This window comes from Anolis sagrei, chromosome 10 (assembly GCF_037176765.1).
Source record: "Anolis sagrei isolate rAnoSag1 chromosome 10, rAnoSag1.mat, whole genome shotgun sequence".
Classification (NCBI taxonomy): domain Eukaryota; kingdom Metazoa; phylum Chordata; class Lepidosauria; order Squamata; family Dactyloidae; genus Anolis; species Anolis sagrei.
Window position 1 is genome coordinate 14,678,488 of NC_090030.1, and position 19,113 is coordinate 14,697,600.

The 19,113-nt window shown below is 40.5% G+C and overlaps 1 protein-coding gene across 6 annotated transcripts in view; it reads left to right on the top strand.

The window, feature by feature from the left end:
• The window catches only part of ZNF185 (zinc finger protein 185 with LIM domain), an 81,739-nt gene that overhangs the window by 58,198 nt on the left and 4,428 nt on the right, over positions 1-19,113 (top strand). For 4 of the 6 annotated variants that reach the window (XM_067471548.1, XM_067471545.1, XM_067471547.1 and 1 more), the window contains exons 22-30: positions 396-419; positions 3,231-3,503; positions 7,458-7,553; positions 9,106-9,192; positions 9,345-9,440; positions 11,905-11,973; positions 13,244-13,324; positions 16,573-16,678; positions 18,313-18,411. In XM_067471548.1, coding sequence (XP_067327649.1) covers positions 396-419; positions 3,231-3,503; positions 7,458-7,553; positions 9,106-9,192; positions 9,345-9,440; positions 11,905-11,973; positions 13,244-13,324; positions 16,573-16,678; positions 18,313-18,411 — 931 coding nt within the window. The remainder of the gene's footprint in view (positions 1-395; positions 420-3,230; positions 3,504-7,457; positions 7,554-9,105; positions 9,193-9,344; positions 9,441-11,904; positions 11,974-13,243; positions 13,325-16,572; positions 16,679-18,312; positions 18,412-19,113) is intronic. The other 2 variants (XM_067471549.1, XM_060756262.2) reach the window with 2 other exon arrangements.

The window sequence follows — 19,113 nt, forward strand, 5'->3', positions numbered from 1 at the left end:
GCCTTATTGTAATTGCTTGGGCTTGGCCCCATGTTAGCCACCCCGAGTCACTTCGGAGAGATGGTGGCGGGATACAAATAAAATTATTATTATTATTATTATTATTATTATTATTATTATTAGTATTATTATTCTCTTTTCAATGTCCCATCACAAATACAAGTCATGTTCAGCCACCTATCTAGTTTGCCTTACTTTGTTGAATGGGAAGGGTGCCATCGTGTCCTGTTCCTCCACAACTGAAGGAGACCTCAATGTGGTTCAAGATCCAGGTTTAAGCAAACTCTCCTCCTATAAGCCGTGATACTGGTTAGGGAATTGTTCTAAATATTCATCCCGAATCTGCTGTTAACACCAACTCAATTACTTCTTGTCCTTTTCTTGTTTGGCAACAGGTACTCCTTCCCCTCCCAGCCCAGGTAATTAAAAACCATACATTATTAATCTTCCTTGTTCCAAACTTAGTATGTGGAGTCCTTGCATTGCTTTGCATTTCTAAACTCTTTCCTCCTCTCTCTACTTCTCATCTCCTTAATTACTTTATGGAGTAATATTACCATTGACTGTTAATTATTATTATGTGGAATAATATTATCATAATAATTATACCAGCAGCTATCCGGAACCTAACAAATCACATTTCTCTTGACGTGTAATTGCTTTGAGTCTCCCTTGGGGTGAGAAAAGCAGTATACAAATACTGTAAATAAATAAAATAATAGTGTAATATTTAGTTTGTGATACTCCTTATTCCATTAGATTCTTCTTAGTAATGTGGCTACCGGTAATTTAACAGTGTTCTTGCTTTATATTATTGTTTTCATCCACTGATTTTAAACTATAATCTTAGTTTTTTATTGTTTGCAGTCCCGTTTTGATTTTGGCATCCATTATTGTGACAAATAGGACTCCATCCTCCACATGTGGGGTTGAAGAGAATGTAGAGTGACAATAAGCCACTTTTATTTTCAGAGTAGCAATATGCATTTTATTATTGGAATAATTACTTATGTGGTGTGTCTTATTGTAAAGAATACTGTCCTTCCCTATAATCCCCATTTTCATATTTAATTGAACTGCATTATATGCCAAAGCTCCAGCTAGGATTGGACTTGATCTTGGAAAAGTTATTTTTCGGGCATTGGTCATTCTGTTGGGGAATTCTGGAGTCTATAGTGATATATCTAGATTAGTGGTTCCCAACCTTTTTTTGACCAGGGACCACATGACCAGGGATCACTTTGACCAGAGACCACTCTCCAGCATTAGTACCAAAAGGGTTAGGAATGAGTTTTGGTCAACTTTAGATTTGGTTTGGTTATTGAGTTAGGGACATTCATTAGTCCCTAACAATTGCATTGGATATGTATTTATTTATTTATTTTTCGTATTTCTGTCCCGTCCTTCTCAACCCCCGAAGAGGGACTCAGGACGGCTTACAATGGGCCCCGTTACGAGGCCATTACATAGCAAATACAATAATTAAAAACCACATTTAAACATAAAACATAATTAAACAATACATAAGCCATCAGCTCTAGTTTTGGTTGGTTACTGCATTGGATAGACCACATCAGCTCTAGTTTTGGTTGGTTACTGCATTGGCTAGACCACATCAGCTCTAGTTTTGGTTGGTTACTGCATTGGCTAGACCACATTAGCTCTAGTTTTGGTTGGTTACTGCATTGGATAGACCACATCAGCTCTAGTTTTGGTTGGTTACTGCATTGGCTAGACCACATCAGCTCTAGTTTTGGTTGGTTACTGCATTGGCTAGACCACATCAGCTCTAGTTTTGGTTGGTTACTGCATTGGCTAGACCACATCAACTCTAGTTTTGGTTGGTTACTACATTGGATAGACCACATTAGCTCTAGTTTCTGATACAGAACATATGCCATCCAATAGTCGCCATCTGCTCACCCACAGAAAACCATATTTAATAATCTAGAGCTGATGTGGTACTCGTAATGTTTCGTGGGTAATGAGCCTCTCCCCTCCCAACATCCCCATTGCCTCAGCCCTATAAGAGGATTTCACAAGACCAGTTACTCTCATTGCCATGTGGTTTCGAGGCAACGATGTAGTAATGGTGAGGCCGTGGACCATATTTTCATTCTTATGGGCCACTGTTGGTCCACAGACCACAGGTTGGGAACTACTGATCTAGACTGAGTATATCATATTCTTCATGGTGACTTGTTTACCCTTCTTTGGTCTTTTGTGGGTTCATGCCTCTTCTACTGCGTTCTCAAAGATGGATGCTGTGGGCTCTTCAATGTTACTGACCGAAGTTACTTCCAAGGTTTCAAGCTTCTATTCTTCGATCCGAATATTCCTGAGAACCATCTTTGTCCAAGGAAGCACTCTTCATGGAGCATGTTTCAGATACTGCATCTCACACGATATTTCGGCTATTTGTTTTTATTCCTATGGATAGTCCTCTTCATAGACTTCCTTCTTCAACATGGCTTCAAGCTATCTACAACATTGGTACTCAATCTATAGGTCCCCAGATGTTTTGGCCTTCAACTGCCAGAATTCCTAACAGCTGGGATTTCTGGGATTTGTAGGCCAAAACCCCTGGGGATCCACAGGTTGAGAAGCACTGACCTACAGCAAGTTGCAATTGAAAACAACAGAACTTGAATGAATTCCGTTTTTACATTTTTCGCTATATGAGTTAGATAGATTGAGGCCATTTTTAGCATTGCTTTCCTTCCTTTCTGGAACCCTTCCTTCACTTTTATGGTCCTGAATTGGTCAAGCACATCCCTCTTGATCTTCTTCCTATTCTAATTATTAGAATTAGAATTATTCTAATTCTAAACACATTTTATTTAGGTGCAAGATCCATTGACGTCTAGTGAACTTACCTCCAAGCTATTATTCACTTGGAGCTTTTGCCTTGTTTGACTGGACTCTTGTTTCTCTTTTGCATTGGAATAGTTTGTGACCCACAAACTATTTGGTGTTTTTCCCTCCAAGTTCCCCCATATGACATGGGTTCCTTTTCTATTCATCTGCTTTACATCTAGAGAAACATGTCCTTATCTATTGTTCCTTATCAATAGATGCCAAGTCTTCCAAACTAGCCAATTACCACTTTAGTTTGCGACATGGGCATTTGTTTCCTCTATCTCCCTATTTATGGATTAACTACTCAGATAGACAGCCAGTACAGTGTTCTCCGAGAAGTTTTGCATCATGGCAATTAGGATTTCTTTTAGTCTCTCCAGAGGGTTTGCTCATGGGAGCTCAGAGGCCAGTTATAGGATCCCAAGGTACCTGGGCAGTTCAGTTTACAGCCCCCATTTGATGGAGGGCGGCCGCAGCAGGACAATGTCCTATCTGGATCGCCGGACTAGGAATACCTTCCGGTTATCAGAAAGCACTCATGGGAGGCCATCGTACCTGAACTACCAATCGTACAACAGGAGGATGTTGGAGATGAAATATGGATTGACATCAGACCTGTACACCCAGGCACTCAACGATGAAAGGTACAGTGACCAAAAATGCATCAAGGCATTGCTAGCAATTGGGGTGGCCATGTGTCCATCTTAACAAAGGCAGTCATCTATTTGAAAGGCAATCCTTTATTTGAAGGCATGCTCTGTCACTCTAAAGGGATGCTAATTCTAAGTCTAAAGGTATAAAGAACCCCAGTCTTCGCAGTACAGCCTGCAACCCTTTATCTATACATCCATTTATAATCCAAACTCATGGATTATCATCTGGTATCAAGCATATTATAATGTTTTCCCAATTGTTGGTCTTGTCCCATGCTTCTGGGACCACTAGCTAGTCCTTCTGTGATCATCACTCCCCAAATATCATCATCTTTTTCTTTTCTTTTTTGGAAAATTGAAATCTCTAGAACCTTTTGGAGATTTTATGATCTTTGCAAAGGCATAATCTTGTTAGAAGTCATCTTTTGAAAAAAAAAAGATTTCATAATCTCTTGGTACAAAGCATGACCTGTTAGAGTCATAACCTTTTGGAGAAATGACATTCATGCCAGGCAATTACGTTTCTCAGCGGTTAAACTGATGTAATTAGCTATGTCTTTGAACTGTTAGGGACAAAGATATGCCAATGCACAAAACACACACATATATAGCAGAGTTTCACAAGTGTTCTTTTAGTTGTCCAAAAAATCTACTCTCTCCTAAAACCTTTTGGTTTTAATTATGCTCTCAAGAAACAAAAAAGTAGACTTCTTTAAAAGTAACATAGTTGATTTACGCACAAACTTCATGTACTCAGCATACAAGCACTTTGCATATTTTTTTTGTTGTGTCAGGAGCAAAACTGCAAGTTGCTTCTGGTGTGAGAGAATTGACTGTCTGCAAGGATGTTGCCCAGGGGATGCCCAGATGTTTTGATGTTTTATCATCCTTGTGGGAGGCTTCTCTCATGTCCCTGCATGAGGAGCTGGAGCTGATAGAGGGAGCTCATCCGCGTTCTCCCCGGATTCGAACCTGCAACCTGTCGGTCTACAGTCTTGCCGGCACAGGGGTTTAACCTACTGCGCCACCAGGGGCTCCACTTTGCACATTAATCCAGTTACTTCTGTGTGTAGATAACACAGGGCATCTTTCTTGAATCTTATCAGTCAATAATCTAAAGCATTTCTCTGTTCTGAGAGTCTAATAGATTCTCTGTTTAGTCTGAAAGTTCAATGGAGTCTGTACAATCTGAGAGTTTGAAAGCATACATCTGTTCCAACTGAAGTCTCTAAGCATACAGTTTCTGCATTGAAGTTTGAAGCCTACTGTTTACTGAAGTCTGAAGCATACACCTGTTCTAAAACGGAGTCTGAGTCCTGAACAAGCCCAGACCTGTTCGCATGGTTCTGCAGCCCCTCTCACAACAAAGAGTAAAAAACTGCAAACCAATATACCTATATATAATACAGTAGGCAATCTGAATTATATTCACAACAAAAGACTAGTGGAGGCTTGAAGAAGGTTGCTATTTCCAACATCTTTGGACATTAACAGTTCTGGCTTGAGCTTCTATCTGGGCTAATTTCATCTGTTTGACTTGTTGCAGAAAAATTGAGATCTGAACTATGAGACCTTTTCTCTTTTTCTTTACTGCTCCATATACAAAATTCAATGCTTCTGTACTTTCTGTCCCCATCTAAGCCTTGTGTATCCAAGCATCTTCCCCATTACCTTTGTCAGTTATTATCAAGGTATACTTCCAGAACACGTCTGTGAACTACATGAATGCATACATGTTGTGACAATACAAGATTCTTAGCAATCTCTGTTTCAGGCAGTTTTGGGAAGTTTGAGCTCTGTTGTACACATTTCCTGAGGGCTATCTAAAGGGTTATTGTGTGAAATGCACAAGAAACAAAATATACTTTATGGTTGCATTGAGAAACAACACATGTTATGGTGGAGCTTCATAAAGAGCTCATAATAAGTGGACAACACACACGACTAGCTAATACGACGCAGTTGCTTCAGAACAGGAAAATATTAGCCAAGCTCCTGATACATAAGGATTGCATTGTGAGTTACAATGGATGCATTGTAATGATGAGCATGAAAAAAGCAAAGGTGTGGCACTGAAAAGGAAAGCAGGCAACTTCTTTCTTCCTCTGGAAAACAAAGCTGCTGGTTTCAAGCATAGCATTTTCCCAATGTCAGTCCTCCAGAGACTCCTCAGAGCTCAAAAACTCACTAATGGTGCATCTAAACTGCAAAATTAATGCAGTTTGACACCACTTTTAATTGGTTTCGCTCAATTCTATGGAATCCTGTGAGTTGCACTTTTACAAGGTTTTTACTCTTCTAAATCGTGTTAGTGCCTCACCAAGGATCTCATGGTGTTTAGCCATTTTAGGTGGAACACAGTAAACATACAAGTCTATGAGGATGAGACACAAATACAGGGAACCTGGCAACAACAGCCCATAGCCATTATGTAAGAAGCTTAAAAATATGATACTGGAACAACTAGTTATTCCAAAGAGAGAAACATAACATCTAGCTAGTAAGGATTGCCTTTATCTCTCAAACCACCTGTATTAATTCTCCAGTTGGTGAAATATCTATGAAATCATGCAAATCACCAGCTAGCCCACAACACAAAAATGTGTATATAAACGTGTCCATATGGTACACGTAGTATTATAATTGTAGTATTTTAATAGGCGCATGCAACATGTTTGCAGTCAGTTTTTACTCATGTCTAAAATGGAGTGTGTTAGCTGCATTTTTACTATAATAAAATATGGTAAAATATACCATATATAATAAAATAAAATATATAAAATAAAATAAAAAATAAAATAAAATAAAATATAAAATATATAAAATATATAAAATATAAAATAAAATATGTTTGCAGTCAAGTTTTAGACATGTCTAAAATGGAATGTGTTTTTACTATAATAAAATACAGTAATTTGCACTATTTTTGCAAAGTGAGTGTCTAGATTGTTCAGAACAGTTGGTGTAATAAAGACATATATTGGCCAATATTGCAGTATATGGAAGGAACCTCTGAAACACTCAATGTTGCACTCCAAGTCTGGGAACACCTATAACCACCACACCACTCAGCAGTCCAGGAATATAAGTAAACAATTTGTTGTAAAAAGCACATAAAACCGGGAAGAAGAAAGGAAGATCTATAATTCAATTTTTTTTTAGCAAAAGATGATAACCAAACAATAATCCAAATATCTCATAAAGTTCCAGAGCTGACAAAGTCTAGAACAGACAGGAATCACAGATTCAGCATAAGTCCACAAACAGGAAGGTATAACTAATAAAACTTGAACAGGAGTATGTGAACAGGAACATAGAAAACTTCCAGGATATATTCAATCCAGAATCAAAGCTTGACTTGAACTAAGAACAAGAGAACTCAGGCTTAGCTTCTCACTCTAACACAGCATTGCCTGAACTGACTGAAAGGTAAACAACTTGTTGTCTAATACACACCCATGAAATCATTCAGTTTCCCGTGACATTCCTTCATTACTTTCTCACGTAATTTCTTTGAACAACATAATCTATTTTTGACTCTGTAAATGAAAATTTTTGTTGATCTCTGTAGCTCCAGGTGGGTTCTCTTAGAAATCCTCCTTATTACTCAGCTCTTCACTCGATTCCTTATCTACTGTTGCTACTTCTGGCTCCCTGAATGCCCTTGAAGACCTGCACTTTCCTAGTCAGTTTTCTCACAGAGAACCCTCATTTCCCAGATGTGAATTTCCCAGACTTGGGAGCCCAGCACTTTGTGCCACAGGAAAGCTCACAATCCTATCTGAATCATCAGTTTAACCATCAGCTTCTGGTTGATCTCCAACACTCAAACTGAGTGTGTGTAGTTTGTTCAAATTCCCTGATCTCCTGTGAAACAGATGTCATGTCACCTGTTTCTTGTTGAAGCTCCAATCTGCTTGTTAATAATATTTTACTTCCTCGTAGGACCTACCACCCTTTCAGAGATGTGCCAGGGAGCGGTTCCCCAAGAAGCCACCGGGCACCTTTCTACAGGGACTCCTTTGTTACAGACAACAGAAGGTAAAGGCAGAGTTGTAGCTCTTGCAAGTGCCACTACAGTTCTTTACAGTCCTGATGTTTTACTACAAGGATTTTATTCCCCCAAAGGAAAGTAAACATGATTGTTATGAAATGAACAATCAATATGCCAGTACAGAAAACTTACAGTGGGGACTCCATATTGGCCAGGGTTAGAGGCTCAGGACACCAGCAAAAGTAGAAAAGCCATGTATTAAAGCAACAACAACACATTTTTCTTACCTGAGAGAACATGTCTTTATGTTCAGCCTCCAATGGCATTATCTGCAGAGTCATGGCTGGAGGAGCTAGAGATTTCTAAAGAAAATGCATTCATCAAATCCGCAAGTAATTGAATCTGCAAAAGTCAAGTATGCAAATGTAGGGAGTCGACTGTATTAATGATAAAATAGGTAAATGCAAAACAAGGATTTGAAGGCAGCTTTGGAAGAGTGATACAGGTGAACTGGCTTCATCCAACCATTTCAAACCACCAGAAGAGGCAATGAAGGTAGTCCAGTAGAGAAATTCTGCTAGACAGAGAACGTCAGAGAGGGAACCTTAGACCCCATCTAATTGCTATATAAAATCCATCTTATCTGCTTTTAACTGGATTATATATGCTGGGACTCTGGTGCAGCTGGCTGGGAGTCAGCTGCATTAAGATCACTACAGAGCAAAAGGTCATGAGTTCGAAGTCAGCCCGGTTTGGAGTGAGCTTCCGGTCAATTTGTGTAGCTTGCTGTTGACCTTTGCAGCCTGAAAGAGAGTTGCATTTGTCAAGTAGGAAATTTGGGTACCACTTATGTGGAGAGGCTAATTTACGATGCCATAAAAAGGCATGCAAAGAATGAGGAAATACTTCATCAGTGACACAAATGGATGGTGAAGCGACAGCTCCCCTGGTGGCCAGAATACCCTCATGAAAAAAGCTGGAATGTTAAATAGCCTCTGTGTATCTGTCTATATATGTTGTGTGTCATATATGTTGTGTGTCTATGGCATTGAATGTTTGCCATGTATATGCACATTGTAATCCACCCTGAGTTCCCTGCAGGGTGAGAAGGGCGGAATATAAATACTGTAAATAAAAAAATAAAAAATATAATTCAGATTATCATATCAGATAATCCACATTATCTGCTTTGAACTGGATTATATGAGTCTACACTGCCATGTAATCCAGTTCAAGGCAGATAATCTGGATTTTATATGACAGTGTAGAAGGGCCTGGATTATATAGCAGTGTAGAAGGGACCTTAGTCTAGCCTGGTCTCACTGGTGTCTAGTTTCCAACATGCAGAAAGCATGGTATGTGGAGGAAGCAATCAACCTGGAGTCCAAAATGGGACTCTCATAGGAACCTATGTGATTTATCTGTTATGTGTCCGAGGGTACGTTCTGTACCTGCTTCCAGGGCCTTTGATGGCTTCTCAGCAAAGAGGAAATACACACCTATGGCAAGGCAATCTTACAGGACAACCATGGCAGGCAATGCAAATGTCTTCTCTTTAATCTCAATGCCTACATTTATAACATTTTCTCTCTCTTACAGGAGTGTGATGGGTTCAGAAACTAATACTATCAACCATTATAAGCACCCCTTGGCCCCTGATTATGACTCAGACCACTCTATTTCAAGGTAAAGAAGGAAGGAGGAAAAAAATTGGGGGGGGGGGGCTTCTCAGCAAAGAGGAAATACACAGCTATAGCAGGTCAATCTTACAGGCCAGTAATGGTAAGCGATATAAATGTGTCGATGCCCATGTTCATGACATTTCCTATTTCTTACAGGAATCTAATGAGTACAGAAAAGAGAGCCATCAATGCTTCCCCCCATTTTAAGCACCCCTTGGCGCCTGGGTATGACTCAGACCACACAACTTCAAGGTAAAGAAGGAAGGAGGAGGATTTTGGGGCCGACTCTTTCTTATTGATATGATTCTCAATGCACATCAAAACATGGAGTGTGACCCATCACAGTCTGCGTGTAGCTGTCATTATTCTGCGTTAGGAATTCATACTAAAAAGCAAGGAGCAGTTGATGTATTTCCTCATCTCCATTGTATTCTCGAAATGTAAGGGATCACGGGTTTAGGGTGCGGGGTCCCTTTTTGAAGAAATCCACAGAGTCCAATAGGTTCATGTAAGACACCGTTTATTCAAGCTGATCAGCATGAGGCGGACAGACAGCACTTCTACATGTGCTTCCTCAGACTGCCATGCCCCCCCCCTTTTTTTTTTGGCTTTTGTACACCATTATATACCATCAAGTAAACATGAATATTTTTGTCATGGAAAGTACTTTGAACTTTATTTTTCCTGCCCCATCAACCTCTTGTTGGAAAGTACCTTCTTGCACCTGCCGACTTTGCGCTTAACCACAACCTTCGCATTTAACCACAACCCAACTTTCTATGTAAGCTTCGAACTTTATATGACCTTTACATGACGCCTCTTGTTTTTAAAACATTTTCTTCCCTGTTGCTCTTTTTTTTACAGAGAAAGGGTACATTTCTCCTTTGTTGCTAATTTCATTCAATGCCCCTTGATTAGCATTTGCTAATTTCACTCAAAGATTCTTTCAACAACAATCCTGTGAGATTAGTTTGGGTTTATTTTTCTGTGTCAGGAGTGACTTGAGAAACTTCAAGTCACATCTGGTGTGAGAGAATTCGCCCTCTGCAAGGTCGTTGCCCAGGGGACGCCCGGATGTTTGATGTTTTTCCCATCCTTGTGGGAGGCTTCTCTCATACTCTGCATGGGGAGCTGAAGCTGACAGAGGGAGCTCAATCCGCTCTCCTCGGATTCAAACTGCTGACCTGTCAGTCAGCAGAGCCGCTGGCACAAGTGTTTAACCCATTGCACCACTGAGGGCTCTTATTAATTAGGGTGAGAAGGATGAGTTATGCAGTTGGGGTTCGCAGCCACATCTGGACATGTTACCATCATCATCATCATCATCATCATCATCATCATTATTATCATCATCCAACTTTTCTCTTGTTAAACAGATTAAAAGCAGCTAACAATACTAAAAAACCAGTACAATGTACAATTTTAAATCTCAAATTGTATTGTTCCATTATCTGGGCGGAGGCCACTAGGGGGTGCTAGAGAGAGAAGGATAGTCCATTTTACAGGCGAGTAGTTGAAGGACCAAAACCATTTTCCTCGTTTTTGATGGTTTGTCCCCCTCCCCACTTCCCATACCATACACAAGGATTATTTCCATGATGGTTATATGGGTGGGGGGGAATAACAGGAAAACATGGTGTTATGGATTTCCTCCTTCAGCCTACCCTCCACTCCCATAAAATGGACTGTCCTTTTCTCTCTATCGCCCCCTTGTGGCCGCTGCCCAGATAATGAAACAGTGCCCTTAAAACATTGCTCATTCGTTCAGTTGTCTCCGACTCTTCGTGACCTCATGGACCAGCCCACGCCAGAGCTCCCTGTCGGCCGACACCACCCCCAGCTCCTTCAAGGTCAGTCCAGTCACTTCAAGGATGCCATCCATCCATCTTGCCCTTGGTCGGCCCCTCTTCCTTTTGCTTTCCACTTTCCCCAGCATAATTGTTTTCTCCAGGCCTTAAAACATATACACACAAATATAGAATTAATCATAGGACTATTAAAATACATAGTAAAAACCAATAAAATCATTAAAACCCCATTAAAATACACAAAACACACACCTCAATAGCACTGGTTTTGCCGCTACTTTGCTTGGTCCAAATTAGTAAAATTGGACATTTTGCACAACTGCGTTCCTGATAAGATGTCAGTAATAGGATTTAGCCGTGGAAGAAGGAATGTAGCAGAAGCCATCTCTGCACAGTGTTTCCTCAATTAAATGACACATCTAAATCTCTGCATCCTAATTTGTTCAGCTGGGATGACATCTGTGTGTATCTATATATAAGGGATGAAAATGGGTCTGTGTTCACCACTTGTTTGTGGCTTTATATGTGTACATGCACAGCCATGGGTAGCACTCAGGAGAAAAAAGTTTGTCTACTCCTCACTTTTAATATTGTATTGCACGAGCTGTCTTAGCTGTTAAACAAACAGCTAAGACAGACTGGAAATCCTGCAAACCACTAGCTAGCCCACAACACAAACAAATGTGCTTATAGCCTCGTATACATAGCTTACATAGTATTATAACTCCAGCATCTAATATAATCATAAAACATTTGCAGTCAGTTATTTGTTTAGCATACTTACGAAACATGTGAGTTGGAGAATGAGGCAGCTTGTAAGCTGGGAAAATTCATTATCCTTGTAAAGGGATTGCTCAGAACAGTATAAACAAGGTATGTATTGTTTACTCCTTTGTGTTTGTTCATAGCAAAGGCCTCCTCTTTGTTAAAGAGTCCATCAACACTACAGAGTTGTCCTCCTCACCACGTTACAACAGGTAATGGACCGCAAGATGGGAAGAATGGGTCAATTGGTGAGGACTTGTGTTGCTCACAAACAAGTTCAATCTATTGATTACTAGGTTCCCTTTCCTGTGCTTTTTTTTTTTTTTTTTTGCTCGTTTTGATCCCAATGTTGTCTGCAGAAGGTTCCCCAGAAGACACACCAAAAGCTTGGTGTATTGTGTTAGAGGTTGTAAATGTAAATAAACAGAAGCTTTACCACTGTTTCTGAACCAAAATATACCCGGCAGTATAATAATGTGTCACTCAGATTTGTGTAACGAGTGACAGTAACTTTACTTCCATTCAAAAGATCAAACAGAGTAACAATATATTCCGGCCATGAAAGGCTTTGACAATACATTTCTTAAAATATCTAATAGATGATAGAGAATGATGGGTCACTATAGTAGTGGCAAAGGTCCCTTCTACACTGCCATATAGTCCAGATTATCAAAGCAAGTAATTCAGATTATCTGCTTTGAACTATTTATGTCTTTGATATGGATTGTAAACCACTCCGAGTCGCCTGTGTGCTGAGAGGGGCGGTATATAAATGTAATCAATCAATCAATCAATCAATCAATATTGTGATATGGCCTAAGGGCTAATCAATAAATTTTACTACTACTATTGCTTTGTGTTGGATTATATGAGTCTACACTGCTATATGGCAGTGTAGAAATGGCCAAAGTTTTGTGCTGCAGCTATAAAATTGAGGGGTCAGATTGTGGATGTGTTATCAAAGGCTTTCATGGCCGGAATCACTGGGTTGCTGTAAGTTTTTTGGGCTGTATGGCTATCTTCTGGAACATGGCCATACAGCCCGAAAAATTTACAGCAACCCAGATTGTGGGTGGTTTTAGGGCATGGTGTTTTAACCATCCACTAAATATCTATTTTTACAGCTTTTTAATCAAGTATCATTTATAAACCATGCTTCAGACTTGTCATGGATATGTTTTAAACATGAAGCCGATTACGTTGATTGTATATCTTGGACTTTCTGCTTTAAATGTTTCGAAAGCCGCTGATTTTAATGTTTTAATGTTTGAAACTTCTGGTTTGAGACTGTAATAAAATTAATTAATCCAACAAGACCAAAACATCTGGAAGGGCCATAACCTTGATGTGCGAAGTCATCTTATAATGTAATATACCTTTCTTCTTGTTAGGAATTCTCCTGAGAGTTATGGCAGGTCCTTGAGCTTTTCAGGGGCTTTTGAATGCAATAATAATGTTGGCCTTTCCTTCATTTTCTGCTAGTCGCAGCCTGGCTGACTTGTCCGAATTGGAGAAATTAAGCTACGGCACTGCCAGCTATCTGAATAGCAGCCCCTCCAAAAGGTAAGGGAATGTGTCATTCTGGTCCTTATGCAGGTTAACAGGGGGAACCTTCCAAACAAGAAAAGAGATTCCATCTGAACATTAGGAAGAACTTCCTGACTGTGAGAGCTGTTCAGCAGTGGAACTCTCTGCCCTGGAGTGTGGTGAAGGCTCCTTCTTTGGAAGCTTTTAAACAGAGCCTGGATGGCCATCTGTTGGGGGTGCTTTGAATGCAATTTTCCTGCTTCTTGGCAGGGGGTTGGACTGGATGGCCCACGAGGTCTCTTCCAACTCTTTGATTCTATGATTCTAGATGACAAATAATAATATCCAAGGAAAGATTTATTATTACACCGGACATATAAATTGTCAGGATATATATCTCTATATATTGATGCCGTTAAATAAATAAGATCTAGATTTGTACAAATCACCGCACTATGTGGCTCATAGCAAGCAACAGGCTGTTGGCTCAGTCTTGCAAGGGAGCTTCCAGGGTTTATTGTTTGCTTTCTTCAAGCATTCTTCATCCAAAAAGGTTCCCACAACATCTGGCAGATAAATAAAAAGAAAATAGTCCCTGTAAAATCTGTACAGTCTAGAAAGACATGACACAAAAGGGAAAAATAAGGATGGGGAGGAAGAAAGAAAACAAAAAAAATCTCAGGCATCAATGCTTTGTGGCATATGGTTCATATGTAATGCAGCTGTAATGGCCATAACAAAACCAGATGTTTTGCTCCTTCAATCATGATTTTTTGCATCTGGAACATGAGTTTCTACAGGCTTTGTGTTTCTTATCCTGAATTACAAAATACTCCAAAATTGTGTACCGTAGTTGCTGAGACAGTTACACTTCTGCTTTCTAATAAGTCAATATATACAAACTTTGTTTTGTGCACAAAATTATGAAAAAGATTGTGCATACAATTACTTTCAGGCTATGCATATGGGCCTCATCATACTAGAGAAAAAATCAGCTTAAAATCTGGTTTCTGCCTCCTGCAGAATTCTGTGGTTTCTAGTTTAGGGAGGAGCCTTTAACAGCCTCACTAAACTACAAACTCCAGAATTCTGCAGAAGGCAGAAACTGTATTTAAAGTGGATTTTTTCTCTAGTGTGATGAAGTAGATAGGGTGTATATCAGTGGTTCCCAACCTTTTTTTTGACCAGGGACCACTTTGACCAGAGACTACTTGACCATGGACCACTTTGACGAGTTGCCCTTGGTCAAAGTGGTCCTTGGTCCACTTTCCAACATGAATACCAAAAGGGTTATGGATCAGGTTTTGGTCAACTTTAGATTCAGTTTGGTTATTTGGGGTGCTGATTCAGAAAGTTGTATTGGATAGACCACATCAGCTCTAGTTTCTGACACAGAGCATATGCCATCTAGTAGCTTGCCCACAGAAAACCATATTTAATAATCCAGAGTTGATGTGGTCTATCCAATGCAATTTTCTGAATCAGCACCCCAAATAACCCCAGGAACAGGTCTAAAAATGAAGACCTCAAGGTGCCCCCACTTCCAGGCACCACATGGAATGGTTCTGCCCAGGGGGAGGGAGGAGGAGGAGAAGGAGCAGTCAGGAAGCTTGTTGTCGCACCTTTTGTGGGTAGTCAGCTTCTCCCCTCCCAACATCCCCATTGCCTCGGCACTATAAAAGGGTTTCTCGAGATCAGTCGCTCTCATTGCAGTGGTGTGGTAATGGTGATGCCACAGACCATATTTTAGTTCTTGGCGACCACTGGTGGTCCACGGGCCACAGGTTGGGAACCACTGGTGTATAGGAAACAGAAAATAATTTCATGCCTAGCCTTGTGTCCCATCTCAAAGCTGCAAGGAGAGGCTATTATTATTATTATTATTATTATTATTAGAAACACAACAAGATGAGTTCACAGCAGACACTCTGCTGGCTGTTGAATTGGATCACACGTCGGACACTTCCCAAGTGTCTAGGACTGTGTGATGTATCAGCGAATAATGTGTGCAGATCCCAGTAAGGTGGCCTTCTGCAGCTGGCAAATGGTAATCTTGTCAGCGCCAATTGTGTTTAAGTGCAGGCCAAGGTCTTTAGGCACTGCACCCAGTGTGCCGATCACCACTGGGACCACCTTGATTGGCTTGTGTCAGAATTTTTGCAGTTTGATCTTTAAATCCTCATATTGTGTCAGCTTTTCCAGTTGTTTCTCTGCAATCCTGTTGTCACCTGGGATTGCAATTATTATTATTATTATTACTGACACAGAAACACAGTATTTTTTTCAGGGGGGGGGTTTGGGGGGGGCTGAGTTTCGGGGAGGTGCTGAGTCTGAGTGAAAGAGGGTCTAGCCTAGCAAGCCTTTTGTATCATTACCCCAATACCCCCATGCATATGGGATATATTGAGTATGGTGATCAGATCATGATATGAATAAACATAACAGTTTAAATAATGCACCAGTAAGGCCTTTTCGCGAACCACCATGAGAATTTGGGGGGGGGGGGGGCTGAAGCCCCTCAAGGCCCCCCCCCCCCCGGGCTACATGCCTGCAGTATTTCACAGCAAATGAGATCTATATGCTGGATTTCATAGCACAAAATCACAAGTCGAGTACTTTCCAAGTGTCTAGGATTGTGTCATGTATTTTAGAATGATGCATGCAGATCTAAGTAAGGCGGCCTTTGGCAGTTGACAGATCATGATTTTGTCAATGTTTATTGTTTCCAAATGCTGGCTGGGATCTTTTGGCATGGCATCCAATGTACCAATGACCACTGGGACCACCTGTACTGGTTTATGAGCCTTTGCAGTTTGATTTTGAGGTCCTGATAACGGCTGAGTTTTTCCTGTTGTTTTTCCTCAATACAACTGTCACCTGGTATGGCAACATCAATAATCCAAACTTTTTTCTTTTCCACAATCGTGATGTCTGGTGTATTGTGTTCCAAAACTTTAATAATAAAAAAATTTAAAAAACATTACTATTACTATTACTATTACTATTACACAAATGCAGGTATTCCAAATACTCTCCAACCTCAATTCCAAGTATTTCAGATAAGGGATATTCCATCAGTAATAAAAACAAACAAAAAAAGTCTTACTAATGTGGTGCTTGCATTGCAGCTGTGCTTAGTGAACCCTTCATGGCATTCTGTACTTGAATGCTCCTTTCTTTTTAGGTTCCTCAGCCATCATATATCTTCCACAAGAAGCCAGAGTAGTGCTAGAACCAAGGAAATGTTTGCTTGTATTCTCTCAAGCCTTCCTTTTCTTTTTCAGCAGACCACCGGAGGACATCTGCACTTACTGCGGCCGTGAAATTCGCAATTGCCCCAAGATAACCATTGACAAACCCAAAATCTGCTGCCATGAATATTGCTTCCGGGTAAGGAAAAGATTAAGTAAAGGAAAAATGGGAGAGGAAATTCAAAGAAAAGGCTCACACATTTTTAAAAAAGAAGCTTTTGGCAACAGGCCCACAGACTACTTAGCATAGTAGCTTGTTTCCATGGTGGCCAACTAAATATATCAGGGAGAAGCCCACAGACAAGACTGTAGAATATGTTGAGTGTACCAGCAGTTAGAGATTTTGATTTAAGGAGCAAAGACACCAATTGTTTGATGAAAGGAAACTAACCTTGAGTGTAGGAACTCCATTCCAAAATAGGGAAGCTGCTCAGTGTACTGATCTAACCTAGCTACATCTTGGACAGTCAAGAGAGGACTCATGGGAGGAGGAGGAGTTGGAGGGGAAGAAGAAGCAGAGGAAGATGAGAAAGGAAAAGAGGAAAAGAGGAGGAGGAGGAAAGGAGTTGGAGGAGGAAGAAGAAGAGGAAGAGGAGAATAAGAAGGATAAGAGGAAGAGGAAGAGAAGAAGGAGTTGTGGGAGAAGGAGGAGAAGGAGGCAGAGGAAGAAAGAAAGGAGTTGTGGGAGAAGAAGGGGAAGAGGAAGAGGAAGAGGAGGAAGAGGAGTTGGAGGAAGAGGGAGAAGGAAATGAGTTGGAGGAGGAAGAAGAGGAAGAGTAGAATAAGAAGGAGAAAAGGAAGGAGAATAAGAAGGAGAAGAGGAGGATGAGGAGAAAGAAGATGGTGAAGAGGAGGAGAAGAAGGAAGAGGAAGAAGGAAAGGAGTTGGAGGAGGAAGAAGAAGAGGAAGAGGAGAATAAGAAGGAGAAGAGGAGGAATAGAAGTAGGAGTTGTGGGAGAAGGAGAAGAGGAAGAGGAGGAAGAGGACTTGGAGGAAGAGGGAGAAGGAAAAGGGTTGGAGGAGGAAGAAGAGGAAGAGGAGAATAAGAAGGAGAAGAGGAGGATGAGGAAGAGAAGAAGGAGGAGTTGTGAGAGGAGAAGGAGAAGAGGAGAAGGAGGAAGAGTAGTTGGAGGAAGAGGGAGAAGGAAAGGAGTTGGAGGAGGAGGAAGAAGGGGAGGAGGAGGAGTTGGAGAAGGAGAAGAAAGGGAAGAGGAGAAGAAGAATGAAGAAGAGGAGTTGGAGGAGAAAAAGAGGTGAAAGAAGAAGAGGAGGTAGAAAAACATCCCCAAGAGCATCAGTTTATATTACAGTAGAGTCAGGACAGGTAGATATAGAAGGATGTGGCTTCAGGTCACTCAGACTATCTAACACTATTACTACTATTGTTAGGCATTCTGGACTCTTCTGTGCTAGGTTTTATATTTCCAACAAAAACGGATTCAGCTGCAGCTTCCTGCTCCTTGAATAAGACTATTAGGTCCCCTCCATTACAAAATACCAAATCATTTCAAAGGACTTTTCTCCAAGGTGAAAGCTATGATGACAGCATTCAGTGAGAACCCTTAGTGTGGGAACCATCATGGAATATGGAAAAAATGTTATGTTAGAATGAAACTCCAATGTGGATGGAGTGGGATAGTAGGGAAACCCCTTCTCTCCAGAGATGTGTACATTAATATTTCCCTTTTGTCTATTGCAACCTAACCAATGTGTGTGGGGGGGGGGGGGCATTTTTGACACACTGCAACAGTAGCATTGTCACTCTTTCCACAGTGTGGGATTTGCCACAAGCCAATGGGAGACCTTCTGGATAAGATCTTCATCCACCGAGACATTGTCCACTGCGACAAATGCTATGAGAAGCTCTTCTAGGTGAGTGGAGGTTTGTGGGTTTGTTTTTGAACAAAAAGGAGAGGGAAGAGTGCAGGAAGGAGAGATCCACTCGGAGATGCCCAAAGCAGCCTTTTCCAAAGGAGTTTTGGGAATGTTGGTGCTTTCTTCCAAAAACGAATAAAAAAATATCTCCTGCCTCTATCAGCTAAATTCAACAGGTATATGCTTTTTGGGAAAATGGCATTCATAACCTTTTTGAAAATGAAAAAGTGATGTCATATCCTTTTGGCAAATATGAATCTCCATGAACATCTGGAGGCCACCTTTTGAAAACCACTAGTTAAGGAAAGGCATGACCTTGTTAGAAGTCAATCCTTTGAAAAAGTGATGTTCACAAGCATTCATGTAAAGGCAGGTAACTCAGCTGTTAAACCAATAAACCAAGTCTTTGAACTGCCAGGGACAAAGACATGCCACTGCACAAAATAACATATATTTGTCTAGCAGAGTTTTGAAAATGTTTCATTGAAGTTGAAATTGCCGTTGCCCAAAACATATACTCTCCCTTGAAATCTCTTAGTTTAAAAATATGCACCCAGAGACTAAAAACAAAGTTTTCTTTAAAAAGTAACATATTTTGTTTACTCATAAACATCTTGTACTAATTCAGCACACAGGCACATTTCCTGTTATAGTTCAGTTACAGATAGGATGTAATTTCTCTGTGTTGAGAGTACAGGG